Source organism: Euprymna scolopes, chromosome 6 (genome assembly GCF_053919585.1).
Source record: "Euprymna scolopes isolate OS-2025 chromosome 6, ASM5391958v1, whole genome shotgun sequence".
NCBI classification, from domain to species: domain Eukaryota; kingdom Metazoa; phylum Mollusca; class Cephalopoda; order Sepiida; family Sepiolidae; genus Euprymna; species Euprymna scolopes.
Genome location: NC_136487.1, coordinates 140197052 through 140223378, shown reverse-complemented (window position 1 = coordinate 140223378; position 26327 = coordinate 140197052). Strand labels below are relative to the sequence as shown.

Sequence of the window (26327 nt, the reverse complement as noted above, 5' to 3'; positions counted from 1 at the left end):
AGTTTGTCACCATTGCGCATATTTTTTCGCCGCCATTATTATTCAATACAATCTCATTTTAACAGTATAGTCTCGTCTCTAATTATTACCGTTATACAATGCATTTTGTGGTGTACTAATTATTCGAGTTTAATTAAATGACAAAGTTTAAATAATGTTTGTAAACATGATTTGTTACAAATTGTTGTAGCCTATTTTATTAAAATTAGCGATCCAATTTAAAAAGCTCAAAGCATAAATAAGATCAGAAGTAAAAATGTAATAATTTATCTTGTTTGTATACAAATAATAAAAACAAACTCCTATCGATATAATTCAATAGAGTTCAGTAAGAGAAACCGATGTTTACACATTAAAATGCAAAGCAAATTATGAAGCAACTAACGGCTCAAAATAAAATAAAAGGACGAGAACAAGAAATACATATTCATAATGTTTTCAGTCTCTACTCCCTTCCCCATACACACACCTGCAAAACATTCACAACAAACACTGGTCTAGCTTCAACCACTGGCAACAATTTCCCCAGCCTCTATCTGTATCTAAATCGAAACATAAATTTAAAAAAAAATATTTCCTAGAACTGCCCGCCTGTGGAACTCTGTACCGCGGACCTGCTTTCTAGCTGACTACAACATGGTCGTTTTCTAAGTCTAATGTAAGCAACTGTAAATAATCAAATTCTACCTAATGTCTACAACTACCTATTACTACACTGTTGTCTGATTAAGTGTACCTTACACTCATTAACTCTTATCATTGAGTGGCTTCGTGTCGTGATAAGTGGTTACTTCCTTTATAAAAATGCGCTAATATTTTAGTCCCTCAATGTTTATTCTAAATAGAATGGAATGAAACAATGTACTAGACGCTTTTGTATATATCGTAGTTTGCCTTTATCCTTAACATTGCTCCGTCCTTTAAACAATTTAGCCTACTTGTACAGATATATGTCGGCTGAAACATGTGGCACCCTATACAGTTGCCATTCTCCTACGAATTTCAACTGGTTTACACTCTTCAGCAACCAAAAATCTTGATAACTTACGGCTGTTCAATTCTGGGGCATGCTTCTTGTCAGCCATCTTTGTTAATTGCTAAAACTCTCAAAGTTTTTTCTTGAATCTACAAAGGAAATTAAATCCACGTGAAAAAGAAATAAAGCAAAAAGGTTTTTCCAAGTAAGCTTTATTTATTGACTATCATATTTTAGTCTTCAGACGATTCCAATATTTTTCCCGATCCCGACACAATTATAGATTCTCTACTAAATTCTAGATTCCGATACAATTACCGATGTCGATTCCGATTCTTTATAAATCTCTAATTATTTAACTATAAATGTTAACATATAATGTTGACAAAAAATAAAACAGTTGTGCTTCAATGCCATGTAGGAAAACGGTAGAAAAAATTTACAGAGAAGAAAGCACTGTAACCCAACACCTAAATTTACCTTAACTTGTTGAGTGGTTGGTACACTTATTACTTCACTTGGAAGTGTATTCAAAGGTTCAGGTATTCTGATTGATAACGCAGCCTTCCTTCGGTTCAATAGGCGGTGAAAAAGTTTCATGTATTGTCCGCGTAGACCTCTTTCTGGTGCAAGAGTGATAAAAGGTTCTTAGGTATATTATAATGCCTATTGAGGAGATTTTAGGCCAAAATCAGATCACTGTGTAACTGTCGCCGCTCGACTCGAGGGAGAAAAGGTTAAACTTTTTGAGTCAGCTATCATAGGGCAGAACCGATAGATCCTTAACTATTCCAGTAACCAGTCTTTGAACCGTCTCCAAATGCTGAATATCGCGTATTAGATACGGAGAAGAGGTCTAGCCACCGTACTCTAACAGTAATCTGACGAGGGAGACATAAAGAGGGAGAAATATTTCAAGAGTGAGTTTGCAGGGAGAATGTCGTATGAGAAATAGGATACTACTCCTTGCTTTGTTAGTAGGCTGAATAAAATGTTTATATGGCTGAAAGGACAAGTCAACCAGAAGGGCAAGATATTTTGTTTTGTTCATCTCCTTGAGCAGAGCAGTGTCTGCACGGAAAATAAGAGCCGAGTCGGAAGGAGGACCTACTTTTCAATATGGAAGAATTTATTTACACTACGGTCAAAATCCCATTCAATGGACCATTTTGATCTGAAATCTAGACTTTAAATTGTCGATTTCGCTTCTATGACCTACTAATTTGACATCATCTACAGATAGGGGCGCGTTTCCGCCAATCATTTCTGGCATGTCATTGCTATAGAATAGGGAGAGAATAGAACCCAGCACGCAACCTTGAACCCAACTGCAAGCATCCATCTCAAATAAAAATTATTTATGAAGGCTATTGGTAAAAATAAGCGGTGATTTACAGAGTTAAAGTCTTTAGCAAAGTCTAAAAAAGACAACGCCAGCAGTATTTCCATCATCCATTATACGCGTACTCGTTTTTCTATCACAAGTAAATTTGTCAGACATGAACGTTTTAGAATAAAACCATGTTGAAATGGAGAGATGGTAGCAGTAGATGTGAGATGGTTGCTCGCCTGAGTCGAACTTCCATTGATTTTGAGACGATAGAGATGAGGCTCACTGGTTTGTAATTCATTGGGTCTTCTTTGTCATGTTTTTTTTAAATAATAGTGCTGTTCATAGCCACCCGCCAATCAGCAGGAACAACTCTAGTATTAAGTGAAAGGTTGACCAGCGCTGTTTAAGAATCAGATAATTCAGATGCAACAGTCCATAAAATTACTGGATGTAATCCATTTGGACCTTGAATCTTATTGATACCCAAATACAAAAGTTGCCTCTTGACCTCATCCTGAGTGGTCTTAATTGACCGCATCGGTGGTATTATCATGTGTAGTGTTGCTGGTTCTCTGCCGTCGTCAATTTTGAATATATTTTCAAAAATATCAGCAAAAGCAAATGCTTGTTGATTTAAGTGCTCAATTTTTTCTCCTGGAATTACTTAGAGTTGCGATTTATTTGTTCAATTTTTTTTTTATTTCTTTGTATGTCAGCGTAAATACGCTTCTGGTTATGACCGCCCTTTATTTTTTGTGAGACTCATTGGCCAATTTGAGAGTTCTAGATCAGGTTCAGATATGTATCTAGAATTTGGTTGACCTAATCCTTTCTTGTTCCTTTCAATCTCTTTCTCTCTCTCTTACACAGACGTGATGTAGCTAGTTTCAGTTTTTTCTATGAAAACTATTGCAGCATATGTTTGGAATTATCTGATTTATTCTTTAATTCTTTTGTTCCAGTTCATTTTACTTGTTGGTCTAGTGGTCTTCATTGATTTGCTGTTTTTATACCTCGTTATAACACAGCTTTCTATTCCACTAGTTTCTTTCTGTAACATCTTACGCACGTTGCACACGAGACCCACGCAGTCTACATCGCATTGAATATAGGGCAAGTAATAATTCTACTCTGCTTTTTTGTAAAAACCACATTTATTTCCTCATTTTCCCAACAAGCATGACTTCTTGTTACGGCTGTGACGTCTCTCACATGATCGTCTTCTCTAACTTGCTCTCTCTCTCTCTTCTTTTTATAGATTTTTCCTTACAGTGACATCATTTGCATTTCGTATGCATTTGAATACACGCGTTCGCGCTCTGTTACATTTTCAAGACATGAAGGGTTATGAAAATCTCTTTCTAATTGACTGTTTTTTTCCTATCTTTGCATTTTTTTTTAAATATTAAGATCAGTAGGCATCTATTGCCTTTACGGTAATCTTAGTTAATTTATTGCGCCTCTTTACATCAAGTGGTTCCATGCCTTGTCTTAAACGATTTACATAAAAAGAATGCCTGTTATAGCCAAGGTGCAAGCGATGCCATCATTAATCATTCAAATTGAATGGGTCAACAAGTCCATGCCTAACGCATGGTCGGCTGCTATCATTTGTGATACCTGAGATACATTTGGAAATATAATTAACAGCATGCTGCCATTTAACAAGCTTGTATTTCAGCATCAACCTAAGCAAAGCCTCTATATTTTACGTTTATATTGCATTTTCAAACTGCGATACAAATTTCCCTGAACTAAATTTTTGCAGTGTAACATGAACAATCCTTGAATACCGACAATTTTGATTTAGGAGTTAAAGCCTTGATAAGCACTATATTTTTGAATCACACTGCAAGGGCGCTGAGATTTTGTTTATGAGTTTGTTTAGATACGGATTGATAACGCATATTATTTATATTATTCGGACTACTGCTCTCATCTGGGATGTTATTTTCACAACGTTTCGATCGATATGATCTACGAGCTTTTTTTCAGATGCATCTTTTCGAGCTCGGGAATCTTTGTGACGAACTCTGGAATCTGTATGGAACTTTGAACGGAGGTGTTTATTTAATCACCGGAATTAACTTTTTCTCGTTCTGTCGGCATTTACCGAGTAGAAGTCTTAATTCTTAATTGTATTCTTAGTATCGCAAGATTAACATTCAAGTAGTCTGAATAATCCAAATAATACTAGGTGTGATAGAAGTACATTTTAACAATCCTCTCTGCGAATGCAAGTATATTACATGGCAACTTCAAATTAAGATTTAGCATTAAAGTCTAGAGCATGTGGTATGATAGAAGACAGGTATCTTGTTACTTTTAAGACTTATAAAACCAAACGTCTCTCTTTTAACCACTAATGCTCAGATCTTTGTTTTGTTACAAGCGAAATGAATATCTGTTTTCTCAAGTAGCGCCTGTTTTTAGAGTAAGCTTCTAGGACTGAATTTCACTCCAGATCAAAAATAAAGGACGTATATTCGGTCTATTGCTAAGGTTGCTAGAAAAATTGTTGGATCATTCTACTGCTCCAGAAAGTACTATTTTCCTGAAAAATAATTCGCCTAAAATTCAGATACGCCTTAAGAGGAAATGTAATTGCCACATCTGGGGGTTTTAGCCAGGACATTTTCCCGCCTTAACAGGCTACAAAATAGACTTCGAGATTCAGTGATGGATGATTTCTTCTGCTATGACACTTAAAGATTAGACGCTGCTAATCTCTTTGTTATATCGTTATTTCTATGGGAGATTCTTGATGGAGCTTAAATCTCTTGTGCATCCTTGTAAGACATTCACAGCAAGTACTCATCTTTTCACCCAAACGGGAAAAATATGTTCTTTACAAGTGCTTCCCGTTTATGGAACACAATGCCACGAGATTGCTTCTCTTCAGATTACAACATAGTTATCTCCGAATCTAATTTAAACAGATAATGTTCATAAACCGTCCCAAATGTAATCAAACTCAGTCCATTTTATTATTCAATTTTAGCTAAGAAACAGAGCGCGGACGCGCGTATGCAAATGCATATGAAATGCCAAATGACGTCACCGTAAAGATAAAAAATACAATAAAACATGTGCGACAGACAGAGGAATACATTCGAGAGCACGTTCGAGAAAAAGTTATCCGTCTATCTATCTGTCTTTCCTTCTCTCCCGTACGCTTACAAGAAACCCATCGCTGTTATGTATCCTGTGACTGTTTTTTTTTTTTTTTATCTTTGTATAAATATTTATGGGTGAAAATAATACATGTTACGCTTCGCATATTTACAAGCAAAATAAATTGGTGGAAGCATTTAGATTTAAAAATATACGGGAAACGTTGTTTGTATAGTGAGGCAGAATATCAAGTGTTGAATTTACAGCCCATAAAATGAGATATCAGATATCAAATATCGCGATATATGCAAAAAAATTGACAAGCAAATTATAGGCAAACTGATAGTGAAAAACGTTAAATATTCTAAATAGGAGCGAAGAGAGGGAGAGATACTAAAAGAAAAAGAGACTAAAAGAGAGAGAGAAACTAAAAGAGAGTGAGTGAGTGAGAGAGAGAGAGAGAGAGAGAGAGAGAGTATTATATATCCCTAAATGTAAAACATATACAACTAGAATTTATGAGGAAAAAATATTTATATATGCAAAAGTACCATCATATATATATATATATATATATATATATATATATATATACACGCAGGGCGCATATGTATACGGAGAAAATGTATCACGTGTCGCACATATATAAGGGAGATAATTAAATGCAAAATGGAAATTATGATCAAAATGACGAAGGAGGATTTTATACATGCCTCATTTTTAAAACATATGAGAAGAATCTATTTGCAGAATACAATTTAGAAGAAGGTATATGCTGAAGATCCATAAATATACGAAGCAAATATACTTTATTATAGGAATTTTAACTTTTTCCACATAACAGATACAAAAGATAATAAAAACCAGGTTATGTTCTGTAAACAAAAGTGCCTTTTACTATATTTATAATAAAGATCAGCGTGTATATATATATATATATATATATATATAGAGAGAGAGAGAGAGAGAGAGAGAGAGAGAGTGAGAGAGACTTATATGTAATATACTGAGTCCGTGTAATTCAGTAAATTTTCATATACCAATAGGGTTTAAGCCAAAAATGGTTGACTTAAGGATTAAGCTACAAAATTATCACATTTCATAATTGAGCATTAATATACTGTGTGCAAAACCAAGACTTCAAGACAAGGTGTTGATGGCAACAAAAAGTGTATTTCATTTTACGTTACAATTGTTTCAATGTCTAGTTCGACAATTTCAAACATTATATCGTTTGAAAATTTTCAAAAACCGGAATTTCTTCAGACTTTATGAATAAGCACACTTTTGGCAATGTAGCATTTTTTGACTAGAAAGAAAAAGGGAGAATCCCTAACGGGAAAAGCATGCGAGAAACATTTACCTTGGTTGTGGTTACGGAAAAGCCCATTTAAATATTAATGTATCGCCTAATTTTCGTATCCTTATTTAAGAACAGAGTTCTGTGAAGTTTCTAACATTATAATTAGCTCCAACAATAGAAAAATTAGCAAAATAAGGAACAATAACGAACTAGCATCAAACGAAAATATACCAAACAGAAAATGTAATTGCAGGATACCTGCAAATTGTCCGTTAGATGGGAAATGTCTAACCTCGGAAATAGTATATAAATGCGAGATAGAAACCGATAACACTAAGAAGATATATCTGGGAGCCACGGGAACAGTGTTTAAGGACAGATACAGAAATCACGTAGTATCATTTAAAAAGGAACCTGGGATAGAAACTAATAGAGATGGCGTAAACGACAGCGGGGGGGCACAAAAATAAACATTATAAATAAATACAAAAAGAAAAATACCACTGCATTAGGTGATTGGATTAGGGAACTTAACAGAAATAATGAGAACTTTTAATTAAAATGGTCAGTAGTGGTCAGGGGAAGGAAGTACAGCCCTGAGAAATCAAGAAATGCAATCTATGTTTATTGGAAGCCTTCTACATTGTGAATTCCAAAGAAGATATTTTGAATGAAAGACTTGATGCCATACAGGGATGCCTTCATAGCAATAGATTTCTGCTATCACGCCTTAAATGTAACTGAGGCATAACCCTTTTACAACAATAAGGATCATCGGATGCCAGGATTATATTTTAATGTAGAGTTAAATAGGTAGAATTGTTGCAATATAAATGAAGGATCCAAATCTAACATGCGAATATAGTTTCCTTTCTTCTTAACCGGGTAAGAAATATAGATAAAGTATATCGCTCATCTCGGAATGTTTTTTCTCCATAACGGCTTTCATTCTTGTATTCAGTCGTAGCAGTATTAACGGTAAAATAAGTAACACCCTCTTTAAATCAATAAAACAAGTCAGCAATTAATTTAGTTATTATTAAAAATTAAATTAGCAACTTGGGGGCTGTTAATTCATTTAAATATTCATTCAATTGATTTTGTCATCTTACACCCTAGGTTAGTAGAATCCATGCTGACTTACTTATTCTCCTACTTCACTCCATGGTCTAAGTGTTTTTTTTACCCATAAATACAGGAGTAGATATCTTCCCACCGGAGTAAAACACACTTGGAGCCATGGGTGGTTTTGCTGTAAGAATAATAATTAGAGGGCATACAATAATTTATTTATTTAGACAACCCAAGAACACAACGCATGGATTATATGACAGGAGCAGCATAAATGATTAATAACAGATGCGGGTTAAACACAACCTATTCCTTTAGATCAAAACATAATTTATATACTTAATTTGTTAAATAAGCTATTGTAGCACGTTCTGGACCTATCTGATTAAATTAATTATTAAATCATAGTCGCCTTCTAGTAATCAATGAACAGAAAACACAAACGGCCTGAATTACCTCCCTTTAACCATTATATGAAACAAACTCGACCCAGTTTCAAACAGAATTAACTAGCAGTACTTAACAACTTAATTGGATTATCTCCCTTCAAATCATCCTAAGCAATGACATAAAAACATTCTTCAAGTAGAATAACTATGAATTTTCAGACAGCAAATAGATTAGAACACTTCACCCGAAATGTCCGACAAGGTTTATATATATTTAATGCACCCATTTTACTTTATTCTCATATTCAATCAAATTCTAAACCTGAAATGTTCTTATATCCTTGTACCAATAGAACGATAATCTATAAACATTACTTGCCACTAATACGAAACTAAAACTAACCGTAACATCTTTACAAGGTTGTTACGGCCATAATATAAATATAGATACCAAATTTAAAAAAATTCTTTTTACAAAAAATCAATCATTGGGAAATAAAAGAATTTAGGAACCCAACAAATGGGGTATATTTAAAAAAAATGTTTTCTTTTTTTAAATGGCTTAGGGCTCCCCGTGGAAACTTCACATAACTCTGTTCTTAAATAAGGATACGAAAATTAGGCAATACAATATTATTTAAATGGGTTTTTCCGTAACCACAACCAAGGTAAATGTTTCTCGCATGCTTTTCCCGTTAGGGATTCCCCCCTTTTTTCTTTCTATTACAAAAAATGCTACATTGCCAAAAGTGTGCTTATTCATAAAGTCTGAAGAAATGCTGGTTTTTGAAAATTTTCAAACGATATGTTTGAAATTGTCGAACTAGACATTGAAACAATTGTAACGTAAAATGAAATACACTTTTTGTTGCCATCAACACCTTGTCTGTTCTAATCATCGGACCATGAATCAGTGCCGTAAATATTTCTCCTCGAGTGTGTATTAAATCTACCCCCTCCAATCGCTCGAACCATAAGTTTGTTTACAAACAAATTAATAGTGGGCTTCGCTTTATTGCTTATATACGTCGGGTGAAAATATATTTACAAAGTGCTCAACCCAAAGAGGGGGCCTTTTATTTGTCATCCACATACAGTACTGTTTCTTTGTATCACAACTCATCAGTTCGGGTAGACATACACCTTTCCCCAGCCGTTGATCGAACATTCAACCGTCGAGTTGACAATCGTCTGTTCTAATCGTCGGACCACGAATAAGAGCCGTAAAAATTTCTCCTCGAGTGTGTATTAAATCCCATATAGTTTGTAAAATATATTAGTAACGGGAACACGTTCTGTCATCGTACAACTCATCAGCTCTGATGATGCGTATGACGACGAAACAGGTGTCCATAGCTAATATCTTTGAAAAACTATATGTGTAACTCCCGATAAGTAACAAAAATCGATAATGAAAAAAATCCGATTAAATAAGAAACAGACGATGTGGACCGAAGTTAACATCTTATACAGCCTAACATCAAATGTGCATTTGAGAAGTTTTATCACCGTACAAGTAGAAAGTTCCAGCATATAAATTAACAGTAGGTTTTTTGATATGACGAATTGAATGTTTTGTTTAGAGAACAATTGAATCATGATACTAGACTTTTTTCATTTTAAACTTTAATGCAAGTCATTATATAAAAATAATTGTATAAAATCAACAGTAGCTTCCCTACAATACAATATAGACTACAAAGTATTATAGTATAAATATCATAGTATACGTGTACTACTTATATCACGTATCATAGAATACTTATACTTACTACACTTCTAGAGGATATATGAAGGTTCCTCTCGGTGCACCGAGGTGGGTCCCCGACTAGATTAAGCAATCCATCGATTTGATTGAAAAATGGGCGATTTGGATGGCAAAAACATTCGTTGATTGTCATTCAATTCCAGGCAACACCGGGTATTTCCTGCTAGTGTGCATATATGTAGTAAAGAGAAAGAAAAACCTATAGATAGAAAAATATTAGCGTTTAAAAAAGGTTGCCTTTTTTCTTTCTTCTGGTCTTCTGGTCAAGTTAAAAGTTGGGCTCTAAGTAGGACGTCCCCCAGTACGAAAGGGTGAATGAGATACTATGGTCAAAGAAGATACTAGCTAAGAGAAACTTATGTTTAGTTCTGGAGTGACAAGGATGATCAACGACCCCCATTTTCTCCCCTTTCGAGTTAGCCTTAAGCTTAAGTATTTTGTTCAGTTTGAACTTGCATTGTGATTTTAGCCTTAATAAATGATTTAATGTCTCAAAGTGTAGTATCTGTTCTGACCTTGAACTATACTTTTTGGTCTCGATTAATGGAAAAGAAATCCTTCATGACTGATAATTTTTTAAAAATTTTTGTTACTAACCAGAGTGCCCTTTTTAGGGGAACTGATTTTCCACACATTAAAAACCGACCTTGTCTCTAACTCTGTCCTCGTGGGGAGTCAAGTAAACAAAAAGAGAAAGGAAACCTATAGCCTTAGAAAAAGATCTACGTTTGTCCCTATATTCGGGAGATTCTTCAGGGTGATAAAATGATTGAGGAAAATTAAGTTAAAACCATGATGAGCCGAAAGATTTTCGTGCTACGTTTCTTTAAAATTGATCATAATAAATGTGCGGGAAAAGTATGATGAAAATAATGGAAATAGTATTCCGACAAAATAGAGAAATAAAAAGGAACAGACTGTATTATGTGTTCATCAACGTTTCGTCTTTATTTCGAGACTTCCTCTGGATGAATGAGATTAAGAAAAAAAAAAAAACAACATATTTTGTACTGATGTTTTTTTTTTTTTCTTAATCTCATTCATCCAGAGGAAGTCTCGAAATAAAGACGAAACGTTGATGAACACATAATACGGTTTGTTCTTTTTTATTTCTCTCTCTCTCTCTCTCTCTCTCTCTCTATATATATATATATATATATATATATATATATACATATATATATATATGCATTTTTTATATATACAGGAGAAAGGCGACTGAAAAAGTGTGGGTTACCTATGTTCTGTTCCTTGATTACTAATTTGCTGATGATGGGAGATAAATCATAGAAGCCGTTTCTCTGTGTTATGGTATCAGAATCTAGAATAAGCGACCGTTCGAGGATTCTCCGTCGAATTTTACTATGAGCTAATTTTTTATTTTTTATTTTTAGTTTTTGTGAAAATAAAAGAGTAGTTCTGCTGTGAGATGCAGAAAAAAGTGTATTTAAGGGGTTGCCATTTCTTATATCTCTTTCGTGTTCGGCGAGTCTTTTTCTTTATCGCGTTGCGTTTAACCTATGTACACTTGATGGCAGCTATTACAGAACGGATGACCTTAACTCATACATATTTTGATCAATAGAATTTTCGGATTTGTGGAATACGTCTACAGACATGGTTAGAGCAGACTAGAAAGAGAAAGTACAGGAGAAAAAGAAGCAAATAAATATTTTTGTTGGTCATGATAAGATAAAACCGTAACAATTACCCACTAATATGGCATCTAGAAGCCCCAGCAAAAGCTACTGCATGGCCCAGAATCCATTTACCAAATGGCAATACAGCAGCCTCAGTACTTTGCACCTGCTGATAGGACGGCATCTTTAGTGGTTAGTCCAAGGTTCGGGTCCCTAACGGTCAAGTGGATAACGTCGGCCCAGTAAAACGTTTTCCTCCAGCATTCTTATTAGTGACATGGCTACCAGGATAGAAATAGAAAGAAAAGATTTTCGACAGCTGCTCGCGCAAAAATACTGCCGACCTTTGTCAGAAAATCACTCATTCTAAACAAGGACTGAGATACAAATTAGGAGAAGCGAGAGTTCCGGAAGCTGCCGAAAAGTTATCCACAATGCATTGTCTACTCTCCATTAAGAAAATAATTATAGTAATAATAAGTATTCTATTAAATATAAGTTCAATTTCCATGTTTAAGGGAAAGTGTGGCGATAGGTTCCCCTCTCACTAACTGAAATGAAGAAAGAATTCAGTTGGCAAAGTTAACATATATAATTCTTGAGCAACTCGACTGTTTTCCTCGAGTCATTCGCGACTTGATTTGAATAGAAATTGATTACCCCTTTTGCTAACACTCAACGCTACGCGGCGCTTTATTAGTATGACTATTTGAAAAGTATACTAAAAAAGAATGGCGTCGGCAGTTTTTTTTTGTTTTGTTATTTTTTATTTTTTTTTATTTATTTTGCAAAAGAACGTGAGCAGACATTGATTCAAAATTGGTGAATGCGTTTATTTTAAGAAAAATTACAAATGAATCACAAATCGCAAATTAACAACAATAAATTCCAATAATAAGTTTTCACAATAGTATTCTTTGAGGGGTAAGAGGGGGAAGTAAAGAAAGAAACATACTTTGTAAATAAATTAATACAAAACTGAAAGAGATAAAAAAAAGCAATTTGTGTATCAATTTTCAGTTGAACAATTATCAATACCTGAGTAGAGCTAGGGAGTAATTGATGAAAATATATGGCAATTAACCTTTACAGAATCTTTCGCATTATATTCTCGTAAGCAATCGTCAGGCTGAATTATTATCGTAACGATTCTTTGCGAGGTCATCCGTACCTTTATATTTACCCTCTTCTGGGGGTTAAAGGATCAATCTTCAGCCGAGCGAAACTCAAACAACAATGGCGAATTATTTACGACTTCAAACCAGTCATTGCTGACGGAATGCGGGCATGCTACCCATGTGGATTAAATAAAGTGTTCCGTTCGAAATTCTGTGCAGATTCTCGAGTTCAACATAAAGATTTCTGAGTTCGACCAAATACAGATGAAGAAGGTTGGAGGTTACATCGACCGAATCGTTGTGAAATTAACACGCAAGATGAGACCAGTAGTTTGAAGAATCTACATAATACGTTCGTTTTCATTTAGTTTTTTGCAATTTGTAACTTCAGCAGTTATTTAATATTATTATGTGCGAACAATGGTGAAGTAAAATTTTGTTCATCTGCTATTTTTGTGTGATGGTCTTCTTTTATGATAAAAGAAATCTGTTTTACTCACAACTTTGTTATTAACCAAATCGTTAAATCGTTATATAAAAAAATTACTTGCGAAATATATGACTGTGAAATGAAAATTAAACCAAGAAAGATGTCTCTATCCTAAGAAGGGTATCATTTGGCAGTTTTAAGGCATCGAAGTTCCGTACCTTTCTAGAAACATATTGTACTCTTCTTTATAAAATATCATTCTTCTTGATGGAATTGATTGTAATGTGTTTAGAGACGCGACTCAATAAACCTATCATCGAATTAGATATGCCTTTCTAATTTAATAGCGACATGTGACCAGTGATATTTGGTTTTCCGCAAGAGCTTCCAACGGCCGCCCCATCGACGCAACTTTACATCCATGCATCTGTTTTACAAGTACTTTAATGGAATGTGCTCCATTCTGATTGAAGTAATTATTGATATTCCTGTACACACACTTAGCTAACATTCTATTTTTCCTGCATTCCAATCGTCTATGTAAATATTTCGTTTCGATAATATTTTCTTCTATTGAATATTCCACATTTAAAGCATCTACATCTCTATAACAATACTAATCTCTGGTGCTACCAGATCAGGCTGTCTGAAGATATTGGCTTCCTGAGGCGAAATGCATCTAACATTGGTGTTTTTTTAGTTCTACTTCTTTTTTCAAAACTTAATTATGTTCTGCAAAACCAAAACCAAAAGCAACAACCCGCTTTTCCTCCCTTTCCCTTCTTCCCATTTCCCCTTTCTCTCCCCCCCGCCTTTCCTGACTGGTTTCCTAACTGAAAATGTACCAATCATTAATACTGTAACCCTTTTCCCTCTTCCATTGCAAAACTCATTCATATTCTGCAGGGCATGGAACAAAAACGATAAAATCCACTATAAACCAAACACTACAAACTAGCGATTGAAGATACAAAGAGCTTGAAGAATAAAAACGTTCTACAAAATAAATGGATGCATCATGAATACTATTTCTAAAATAACTGGATTCGGCATTAAATAGCCCGGAAAAGGTTGGTATGCCGTAGAACAACCAAACCAAACCAAACAATAATAATCGCCTAGCTTAGATTATTCGACGACGCCCGGGAGTCCAATATACAATATTTTTTTCACTCCCACACAATAGAGTATAAACCTAAAACCAGTTTTCACTAAAAATTGTCTGACTAAAATCGGTTCTCACGAAAACTTTTCGGCATATTTATTGAAACATTTCATTGTTGAATTACTTCCTCTGTTTTCTAAGCGGTGATTGATGATTTGGCGTCCCTGACGAAACATCTTCCAGCAGATATTATGTATTATAATATATAATAGATAATATTATAATAATTATTTTTATTACTTATTATTATAAACATTTTAATATGAAAAAATCTTACTTTTGTTGAAAAAAAGGTGTAATATTTATTTCTTATAACTGTTGACTTTCTTTTTTATGTGAAACATTCTTGAAAATAAATGAACATATTTTTTACAGAAAAATATTCTTACGCGAAATTACTTATAATAACAATATAACTACTACTACTACTGCTACTACAACTACAACTACTACTACCACCACCACTACTACCACCACTACCAATAATAATAATAATGATAATAATAATAATAATAATTCGCCTAAGAATTTGATGAATTTCTTCAGTTAAAATATCTGTTGGAAGATATTTTGTCGGGATGTCTAATCAGCTACAACCGTCCATTAAACAGAAGTAATTCAAGAATGAAATGTCTCGCGATATATGCCGGAATGCTAAATTTTCTTTCAATATTAGAACCCCTAAAAAGGGAACCTCCAAATGATCACTGCACCGTGTATCCGATCATTTATAACAAGCTACTCGAATATATGCATCATTAGAGTTCCACCAACAAGATATTATCTTTCTTTTTTTTGCATTCCAGATGAATGGAGAAGCTAAAAAGGTTCCATTCAGGAGACTTAGTGGAAATATAGAAGTCTTCAAGGTGTCCAGTTCCATGCAAGTGACCACAAAATGCGGGATCCAACTAAGCTTTAATGGAAAGACGATTGCCCAGCTGTTGGTGCCAGACAAATATGCATCCCATTTGACCGGTCTTTGTGGTGACTGCAACGGCATAAAAGATGACCTAAAAACGAGAGACGGAGTAGACGTAAGCAAAGAAAAGAATAAATATTCAAAGATCGGTGCGAGCTATATCAGCAAGAATAGTCCTACAACCGGTGGAAAACAGTAAGTATATTCTTATTATTCATAATCTCTCTCTCTTTTGTGTTGTTTATCTTGTTCTTCATGTTATGTATCATCCATGATGATTTTTGTTCGCATTCGTCTCCTCAATATATGCCTCATAAGCATTCTTTCTAGAAGGATATCAAGTACTTACGGGAGAGGCCCATGTATTGCATATGCCGACTATATATGCCATAGTGTGTGTGATTGTACCGTTTCATGTGCATATCAACAAAAGCGTTAATCATAGTCAGTGTGTATAGGAAGCATCTATCTAGTGCAATGTATGTGTGGATGTACAACACATACAATAAAACAGTTCATTGACATCAATTTGTATAACGGACAGGCAACGAACATACCCCTTTCCGTTGCTTTCGCTTCTCATTATATAAGTTCATCTTCCCTCGAGGGAAACCAACCACAATAGGTTATATATTTGATATTACTTTATTTGCGTTTTGAAGCTTACAACGGCTTCTTTTGATTCCTACATTATGCTTAGTTCACGTTTCTCCCAGCTTCCAAACGCGGAGACGATATCTTTCATACAAACTTGTCCAACTCTCCCACTCTGACTCGAAACTCCAACTAAACTGTACGTATCCCAAAATCTATCCCCTTTCATTACGTCATTTATGCACGTAGCATTAAGATCACCTGATGTTTTTACATAATCTATAATGTTTATCTAGAAATTCCTTAATTTAATAATATTCCAAAATTATTGTAAATAAACACTTCATTCTAAAACACCTATTTTAGCTGATATTTCATTTAAACTTACCAAACACAATAACAACCAACAGCATAACACATGTGAAGGTTGTCAACATCTCTAAGTGAAAGTGTTTCTATGGAAGGTACTGAATTAGAACTTGGTACACCTAGGTTGCCAAAAAACAAACAAAAAAAAAACAAAACAAAAAAACAAAAAAAAACGAAAAACACACTGTTATGTTTAAACTTACTGACAACATTATTAGCGCCATGAATTATAAGATTAAAAAAAGCAAGGAATCCCTTAGTAAAAGAGAAAGATGACAAAATGTAAACAGTACCTCGCCGTCTCTACTAAAAAAAATACTTCATTCATACTGGATTCATAATAGTTTTTGCCATACATATATTTTATCACTTCTACTACTTTTCATGCATCGTTTTTTGTCGTATTTATTATAATTCTTGGCTCGTCTTTCGTTTTCTCTTCCTTCATCCATTTTTCGTACACCATCTTTTCTTATTATTTGGATTTATCCGATTACTACTCTCATTTTGAGTGTGATTTTTCACAACGTTTCGGTTGATATAACCCCGACTTTCTTCGGGTGTATCTTGTCGAATTCGGGAATTTCTGTCGGAATTTCGAGCGGAACCCTTTATTTATTGTTCTGTAAGCCATGATTGGATAGAGGTTCTAAGTAATTCACAATAGTATTTTTCAGGATTGACCCTTCAACCTTCAGGAGAATATCACTTTTTACAATTGATTTTTCCAAGTGCTCTAAGCACTGCGTTACGGGTCCTTGCTGGCAATTCTAGTAAAAAGATTATGAGCCTGTAACTTATATTTATTTCGAGATGAATTTTAGGATCCTTAAGCCTATTTTCATTTCTAGTTGTTAATATCATTATTTATCACTATTTATTACTAATTATTACTAATTATTACTGTATCTTAAGATGAGCATATTGAGAAGTGATACACGAATTACCATTAGCGTATAAGCGATGCTCTTTGTGTAAACAAATCAAGCAGAGGTAGTTCGGACGATGTAAAAACATCGTTAAACTCATGACTCACACAGCTGCCGCTGATAGCGTAGTGGTTAGGAGCCTTGACTGTCGTACAGACGGTCGGGTTTCAGTCCTGGCTTGAGGTAGTTGCATGTCTAGCCGCACTGATGAGCCGTGAAACAGCGAAACGGTAATGTATGTGGATAACTATATATATATATATGAGTCCCTTCTAGCCCTCAACTAATTGTTTGTATTCCCTTATTGAATGAATTAACCAATCTATATCCACCAATATATATTTTTGTGACTTCATTTCTCATTCCTGTTGTTCTCCTGTATAGGATACTTGAGCTTGGCATTGTCCAGATGTCTCCCTTGGTGGAACTGAGCTCACTCTTTAAGCTATATATATATATGTATATATATATATATATATATATATATATATATATATGTGTGTGTGTGTGTATATATATATATATGTATATATATGTATATACATATATGTATGTATATATATAAGACAATATGTATGTATATATATATATATATATATATATATATATATATATATATAAGACAATGCGGGAAAGACCGGAATTATGAAAGTAAAGAAAGAAAAACAAACAAATGAGGTGAGGGAAGATAGACGAATGAAAGCTAAACACTCTTCTACTCAAGCATACTCGTCTACATTTGTTTGTTTTTCTTTCTTTACTTTCATAATTCCGGTCTTTCCCCGCATTGTCTTTGGCTTTTATAAAAAAGAATTCTATATATTTCTTTACCAACAATGCTTCAAGCAAACTACTACCTAATCTTATATATATATATATATATATATATATATATATATATATATATATATATATATATATATTAATGTTTTTACTTATTAGTTGTATATATTATCTATTGTTTATCGGTTACATCGACCGAAACGTTGTGAAAATCACACTCAGGATGAGAACAGTTGTCCGATTCATCCAAATATTACGAATAACCACCAATCCTCATCTCACACATTCAGAAATATCTTTTCTTAGTCTTATTATTATTATTTTCTGCGCTCGTTTTAGCTATGTCTCTCATCTCCTTCATATAATTTGAATATCATATCTATCTTATATATTTTTGTATTCTGGAAGTCGTTTATTGTGATGAGATATAACAAGAGTTGAAGGATACACTCCTCGATTTATTTTTAATTTTCGTTGTAAAATTTTAATTCTGTATTGTTTTACTCATTTATTTTAATCCTACATATTAAAAGTTTATCTCTTTGTTCATTATTTTTGTCAAACGCTTTTTAATTTCCGTCTTCTTTGTTCATGTTCGTACTCTCTCTCTCTCTGTCTCTCTGTTTCTCTCTCCATATATATACTAGCAAAAGTACCTGTCGTTGACTGGGTTCAAAAACAGTCTACAGAAAATGGACTCTGATTTATGAAAATATGATAGGTTATGAAAAGGAAGGATTGTAAAGAGATAGCTTCGAATTTGGGGTATCAAAACCAAAGCAAAATATGATGAAAGTAAAAATAAAATAGATAAACTCCATAATTTATTATACCATACCTCTTCGCACTGAAACACTTATCACAATATTCTGTGGATCTATATTAAAAAACCTTGTTAAACTTTGTGACATATATCCATTCTATGGAGATCAGGCGCGAACGAACACCCCATACTTTTATTATACCATATTTCTTCAAACTGAAACATAATTATCAAAGTATACTTACGCAGATAGATATGAAAAAGTCTTTATTAAAGTTTGTGCCTATTTCCATGCTATTCTAGACCCCACAATTTTATTATACCATCTCTATTTAAGTTAAAACATACTTATCAAAGTATTCTTATGTACATCTATATAAAAAAAAAACATGTAAACGTTTTTTTCTAATTTAATAAATTTTTAATTTCCATACTTTGTGGACCAGGTGCGTACGCAGACCCCACAATTTTAATGAATCATCATTATGTCAGATCAAACATACCCATTCCTGTGTCTCGGTACATCTATCATTATATGTAATCAGTTTTCTATAATAGCCAACCATATAGGAGCCTATTCGTGACCGGACACACACGCAGACGTTCAGCTTTATATTATAGATATATATTACTTTCAACAAAATGGCCGGCAAAACCCGACGGTTCCCTTTCCATAAAGAAACTCATCAGGAGTTAATCGTTGATCATAAAAGTAAATCAATAAATAAAATATGTCGCAAGAACAGACTTAATATATTACGTGTACATTTTACCGAGGGAGAAGGGGTAAAATGGGTGGGAATTTGAATTAAATACAAATATTTTATTTTATTCGTATTCCCACCCGTATTTCCCCCTCTTCCCAGGTAAAATTTATACATATACCATATCAAGTCTGTTCTTGCGAGATATTTCATTTATTTAATTAATTATTTTTTGATCAACGATTAATTGATGTGTCTGTTAATGAAAGGTGCCTCTCGAGTTTTGCCAGCCATTTTGTTTAAAGGAATGTATAAGTTTTGTACCGTCAAACAGCTATATATATATATATATATATATATATATATATATATATATATATATATATATAATATTTATTTTTATAATCTAATGATCGACTATTATGATTTATGGTATATATCAATTTTAAACAACACACTGGATAATTTGAAAATGCTTATAGTACATATATTACATACATATATGTATATGTGTGTGTGTGTGTGTGTGTGTGTACAGAGAGAGAGTTAGAGAGAGAGAGAGAGAGAGAGAGAGAGAGAGAGAGAGAGGGATGATATATATGTGTGTGTGTGTAGAGCAAAATATGCTGGGCCGTTATAAACATATATTGTAATACATACTCTGATAAATAATTACTTGCCAATCTATGCTTGACCTAGACTCTTGTAATTTATGACACAGCGAAACTGTGATTTACTGAAGCGGATTCAACAGATGTTGCATTTGTGTTTTGTTTTTGTATGCAAAATAAATATTACATTCTTTTCCTTTTTTGTATATTTGACTCTTTAATACAATGGAAACAGGCGTATATGCTGTCAAACGACCGCGGTCTTCTCGGTATAGTTATAACCGCCTAATGGCTATTTTATTCTGATCCTTACCTTGTTTAATATATATATATATAAATGTATGAAATTATATATATACTAGCGGACGCATAAATATTATATTTTAATTAATGCAAAATTCTTATTTATTATAAACAGAAATACCGTAGGTATTAAATGTAACGTTAAATTTTCTTTGCTATTTAATGAAACGTGTTTAAAGACAGAATGTTCGTGAAACAGTTGACAAAGAGATAAAATCCGACGATCCCCCCCATGTACCAATTTTACAATTTTTATTCCACAGCAACCATTTTTTCGGATTAAAACGGATTTAAATGTTTTCCACATGTATGGATCCCCTATATACCAAATTTCAAGTCTGTAAATCAAACTTTGTGGAGTATATAGGTTGAGAAGTGTCCTCAAACACACACACATTCTCACCATTATATATATATATATATATATATATATATATATATATATATATATATATATATAGACAAATTTACATAGTCGCGACACTGGATATACTAATGTTTCGGACAGATGGTTAGCCAAGACCACAAGTCCTCGTAAGGCGATTTAATAAAGTAAACTTATCGGAGCACGTTATAAAACAAGCACAAGATTGCAACACTCCGAAGATGGGACATAGGCTGGAACTTGGCAAACAGCGCGGGACCTATTGGATTAAAATATGTGTTTTACTCTGTCAAAAAGGAATAGGCTAGTGATTGGTGCACAAGGCAAGATGTGAAAATAAAACTTCATGCACGGACAGACTGTTGCTTTGTAGTGATATAAGATGCTGACAAGTCTGATATGTTTTCTAGTTCGTTAAAGGGAGCTTGCTTTTTTGTAGCGGCATTTACAACCTTTATATATTTCATTTCATGTTGCCTGAGGATGTCAGGAGCGTTGACAACACCTGTTAGTAAGTCAAGGATATTTGAAAAGATTGCCACTGTATTGTCAGTACCCTTTGCCCTCAGTCGCTAGCAAAAAGCAATAATAAATATAAAAATGAACGTACATCTTTGTTTTTTATGCTCATGCGTCACAAATAGAGAAGTTGACACGAAATCCAACTCTATGGTAACGACTTTGCTGTATTTGCAGATGGGATTCGTAATCGATTTTTTAAACTGTTTAAATAAAAAGAAATAATAGATTGTAACGAAATTGATGTTTAAGTAAACAATGAAAACGGGTGATTGAAAGTTTTCTAGGAAATCAATGAAATGAAGAAATAGTGATCTCGTCTCGTATTTCTAGTAAAAGTCTCGTAAAATTAATGTGTATGAATCAGAATGATTCGTCTGACTCGATTCTGTTTGTTGACATTAATTTCGCCGCTTTTATTAATATTACAGGAGGTGCGATATGGAGTTTGTCAATATTATATCATGTGAGTCATTTGAATGGAGTGAATGAATGATATTCCGCATAGAATGATTAACGAATAAGGGATTGAGAGGTGATCCCTAATGAACAAGCTTAAATAAAGACTAACGTCATTGCCTGGAAAGGGAAATTCTACATTCGTTTCTTTAAGTTTCTCGGGTAAATGGTCACGAAAAAACGTTGCTCGTCCCAAAACCCCACTGAGAGAAGGAAGATTAACAATATGAACTAGAATAAACAGTCTCACAACCCCCTCCTCTCTCTCTCTCTATCTATCTCTCTCTCTCTCTGTATATATATATATATATATATATATATATATATATATATATATATATATATATATAGAGAGAGAGAGAGAGAGAGAGAGCGGTAGCTGAATGAATTAGATTCTTGCTAATGAAGCCAGAGATGGCTTCTGTTGCCGGGTTCGAACCTATCGCACTGGTGTTAATCGTAACACCCTACACTGATGATTCTCGAAAGGATGAAACACTAGTGCCTGTAGGTTTTTTTTTTACATAGACATCACCACTTATCAAGGCCAAGAGGCCACTCAAGGATAAGGGTTAAAGAGTGTACAGTAGACATTGGACAATATAGTAATCATTAGTAATGAAAATTGGGTAAATTTGATAACTTATATAGAACGGCTCATCAAGAACTTATTTACGTTAGACTTGAACACAACCATATTGTAGTCAGCCGGAAAGCAGGAAAACGGAAGACAATTCCACAGGCGAGCAGTTCTAAGAAAGAAGCTTTGTTCATGGAATCTACGTTTAGGTTTAGACACAAATAAAGAGTGGGGGGGAATTATTGATAGTGCGTACAGCTAGACGAGTGTTTCTTGTGAAAGTTTGGTGAGGGGGGACCATAGATTGAAGCTCAGTCGAACAATTTCCATGAAAATAACGATACATCAGAGACAAACTCGCAACATCTCTTCTGTGAGATAGAGGTTGCAAGGAAGAGAAAAGGACATCTCCTACGAGGCTACGAAGTCTATTTTGAACTCTATCAAGACAGAACAAGTCCTTTCTAGCAGCTCCTGCCCAGATGTGGCAACAATATTCTATCCTTGGACGTACCTGGCTCTTATATAGATAGAGAATAGCATCAGCAGTGAGATATTTACCGGATCGATAGAAAGATCCCACCATTTTTCCAGCGGCCTTGGCAACAGATTTGATGTACGTGTTCCATTTAAGATCAGGAGTAACGGTCAAGCCCAGAAGCTTGTCAAAACTTGAGGCCTCCTGAAGACGAGAGCCATTCATTTCAATTGATGCCAGATGTGGATCAGAATGTTGATGATGTAAAGAGAGAAGCTTGGTTTTAGATGCATTAAAAGTAACCAGCCACTCCTTTCCCCATTGTACTACGTGCTCAAGATCAGAGGAGAGATAATCGGAGAGAACTTGGTCGTTTACTGTCTTAGATGTGCTACCGTAAATGGTAGTGTCGTCAGCATAAATGTCTACAAATGATCTAAGGATGTGATTTGGAAGATCATTAATGTAGATCAGGAAAAGAGTTGGGCCCAGGATGGACCCCTGAGGGACACCGGCATTAATACTGTGAGCTTCTGATTTTTCCCCTCAATTACTACTCTTATGAACCTATCAGAAAGAAATGATTTAATAATTGAGAAGACATTTTCAGCTATACCATATCTAGAGATCTTATGAAGTAAACCTTTATGCCATACCCTATCAAAGGCCTTAGATATGTCAAGAGCAATTGCCCTAGAAAGGTGGCCTCCGTCGAGAGATTTGCTAATCCTATGAGATATAACTGTAAGCACATCTGCTGTAGATCTAGCAGAACGGAAACCATATTGAGTGTCACTAAGAAGGTTATTTTTGTTGAGATGGTTGATTACTTCTGTATTTAACACAGATTCAAACAACTTACTCATGACCCACAGGAGACTTATTGGCCTGTACTGAGAGGGGGATGAGCGATTACCTGAATTCTTAAATACAGGGCATACTGATGAAATTTTCCAGAGAGATGGGAAACTATTCCCCTTAAGACAACGTTTAACAGTTTTGTAAGTATGGGCGCTAGTTCAGGTTGAAGTTTTCTGAGTACTATAATTGGAATACCTTCAGGGCCAGTTGCTTTACTGGAATCAAGTTTTTGATTAGCTTGGCAACATCACGTACAGATGTACGTACATCACATAGCGTGTTTTCTGATACAGGAGGAAATATTAGGGGTTGTCGGCCTTGGTCGTAAAGGGTAGAATTAGCTGCAAAGTTCTTGACAAAGAGTTTGGCTTTGTCTGATGCTGACGAGATTACCTCAGGTATTTAATACTTGTTATATATATAATTGTTATAGTAAATAATTATATATATATATATATACATATATATATATATATATGTGTGTGTGTGTGTGTGTGTGTGTGTATAATTCACACTGAGGAAGACCGAAGGATCGGTCGAAAATATGTACTTTTGAAAGAAACATTTTCGTTTTTTTTTCAAAAGACTTTTTGTATTCTTACACGTCACCACATAGGAAATAAATACAGAAAAGATATAAACATTTTTATATTTTTTATTGATATTTTATTCATACATACACACACACATACACACACACACACACATATATATATATATATATATATATATATATGTATGGTTATACACACACACATACATATATATATATATATATATTTATGTTACCAAAAAATAAATCTTTAACAAAGCAAAGCTTATCGACACTAAGAGGAGCAAGCAAATATGTTTAATGAAAAATGAGGAATAAAAGTTATATACACCTTTATTTTATCATCTGAACAATAAGAACAGGAACAAGGACACTATGTAAGGAGTTGAGCAGCGAGATGTCTGTCAGTGTTTTATTTAAATTTCTGCATTTTAGTACAATCAAGAAAGTAGGAAACGTGGAGGGAATTCCAAAGTCTAGCAGTCCACGAGAAGAAACTACTACCATAGAAATGCTTTCGTGGTCTAGTGACCTCTACAGTAGCAGTATCAGAATTTTTGTAGGAATTTTTGACACCCCTAACACGAAACTGCGAATACAATATAAAAATCTCGGAATTTCTCTGTTAAAAGTGTGTTATTTATTTTCTTTATGGATTATACTTCCAAAATAAACTATTACAGTTGTTTTAAAAGTAATAGAAATATTTTTTTTTAAAACAGTAATGAATTTTCCGAACTCAATATTTTTCAATTAAAAATCTATCAAAATTTTTCTATTGATTCTATTTTTACGATATTTTCAGGGTCAATGTGAAATTTTATGTTCTTTCCAATAAATCGAATATAATATTTTAGACAAACGTTTTTTTTTTAAATTCACGACCCCCCCATCCCAATTTTTAAGTGTCTATTAAAAAGTAAATACTTAATTTAGTAACCCGAAAGTAAATAATTAATTTACTCACAAATTGAAGAGAAAAGGTCAATACACAATATATTCAAATTAAAAAAAAAGACATAGTGTTCATTTAGAATTTTACCTGAAAAGTTTGAAGTTTAAAACCTTTTTTTAAACCACGTTATTTGTTTTTTCTTTTTTTTTTTTAATGGAACCTTGGTCCTTGCTCCTTTAATTGAAAAACAAATTAGGGCTTGAATTACATTTTTCGAGGAGTTATAAGCTTGGAAAGACAGGGGGTCGAATAATTCACGCCTCCCATTTTGTAAATGTCTAATAATAATTAATTTAGACCCCGATAAGTACATAATTATTTACTCACAAATTGAAGAGAAAAGGTCAATACATAATATATTCAAATTTAAAACAAAAAAAACATATTGTTCTTGTAGAATTTTACCTGTAAAGTCCGAAGTTTAAAACCTTTAAAAAAAAAACACGTTTTTTTTTATTTTTTAATGAAATCTTGGTCCTTGCTCCTTTAATTGAAAAAAAAAATTAGGGCTTGAATTGCATTTTTCGAGGAGTTATAAGCTTGGAAAGATGGGGTGGAATTATTCGCTATTTTCACGAAATTTCTGACACTGCTACCTCTACAGTGAAGGGATGGGATTTTGCTGCTTGTCGGATTAGTCCAGGTCATTTACATCAAGAGAGCGCTACGAGATCGTAAAAACACATTTCATCAAAGTGCATTAAAGTACATGTAAAACAAGGGGTGTAACATTGCAGCAATGAGACAAGAGTTGGAGCGTGTTTGATTGGAAACTTTTTTGGGAGGGGGGTCTAAAATAATACCTTATGCATGTACGAATTATGATTTGGTTGACATAAGATATTGCAAGGTGCGGTTGATGATCCTGACTGTCTATCTATCCATCCATCTACATGTAGAATTTTTGCTAATATATTTACCTTTTTCGTGGGCTGCTTGGTTGATTGGTTGGTTGGTTGGTTGTTTTTGTTTTACGGCATATCAACCCTTTTCAAGTTATTTAATGCCGAATCCAAAGATTTTGAAGAAAGATTTTTTAATAGAATATATTTGTTGTTTTCAAGTCGGTTTCTATTTAACCCACAGTTGGGACCCTAACAGGTACTACCACTCCGGGCCAGAGTGGACCTGGAAGCAATGGTAATTAAAGGGTGGCTCCACACTCCCCAAAGCCTCACCACTGGATATAGTTTAAGGTCATATCCAGGACCGTGGGCTGCTTGGGGGTCGGAAGTTACATTTTAATAACCAA

At 33.9% G+C, this 26327-nt stretch overlaps 1 protein-coding gene across 1 annotated transcript in view; it reads left to right on the top strand.

Annotated features, from left to right (window-relative positions):
- The window catches only part of LOC145277997 (zonadhesin-like), a 441395-nt gene that overhangs the window by 283751 nt on the left and 131317 nt on the right, over nt 1-26327 (top strand). Inside the window, exon 9 of the mRNA XM_080130167.1 lies at nt 15114-15424. Within this exon, the coding sequence (XP_079986293.1) occupies nt 15114-15424 (311 nt within the window). The remainder of the gene's footprint in view (nt 1-15113; nt 15425-26327) is intronic.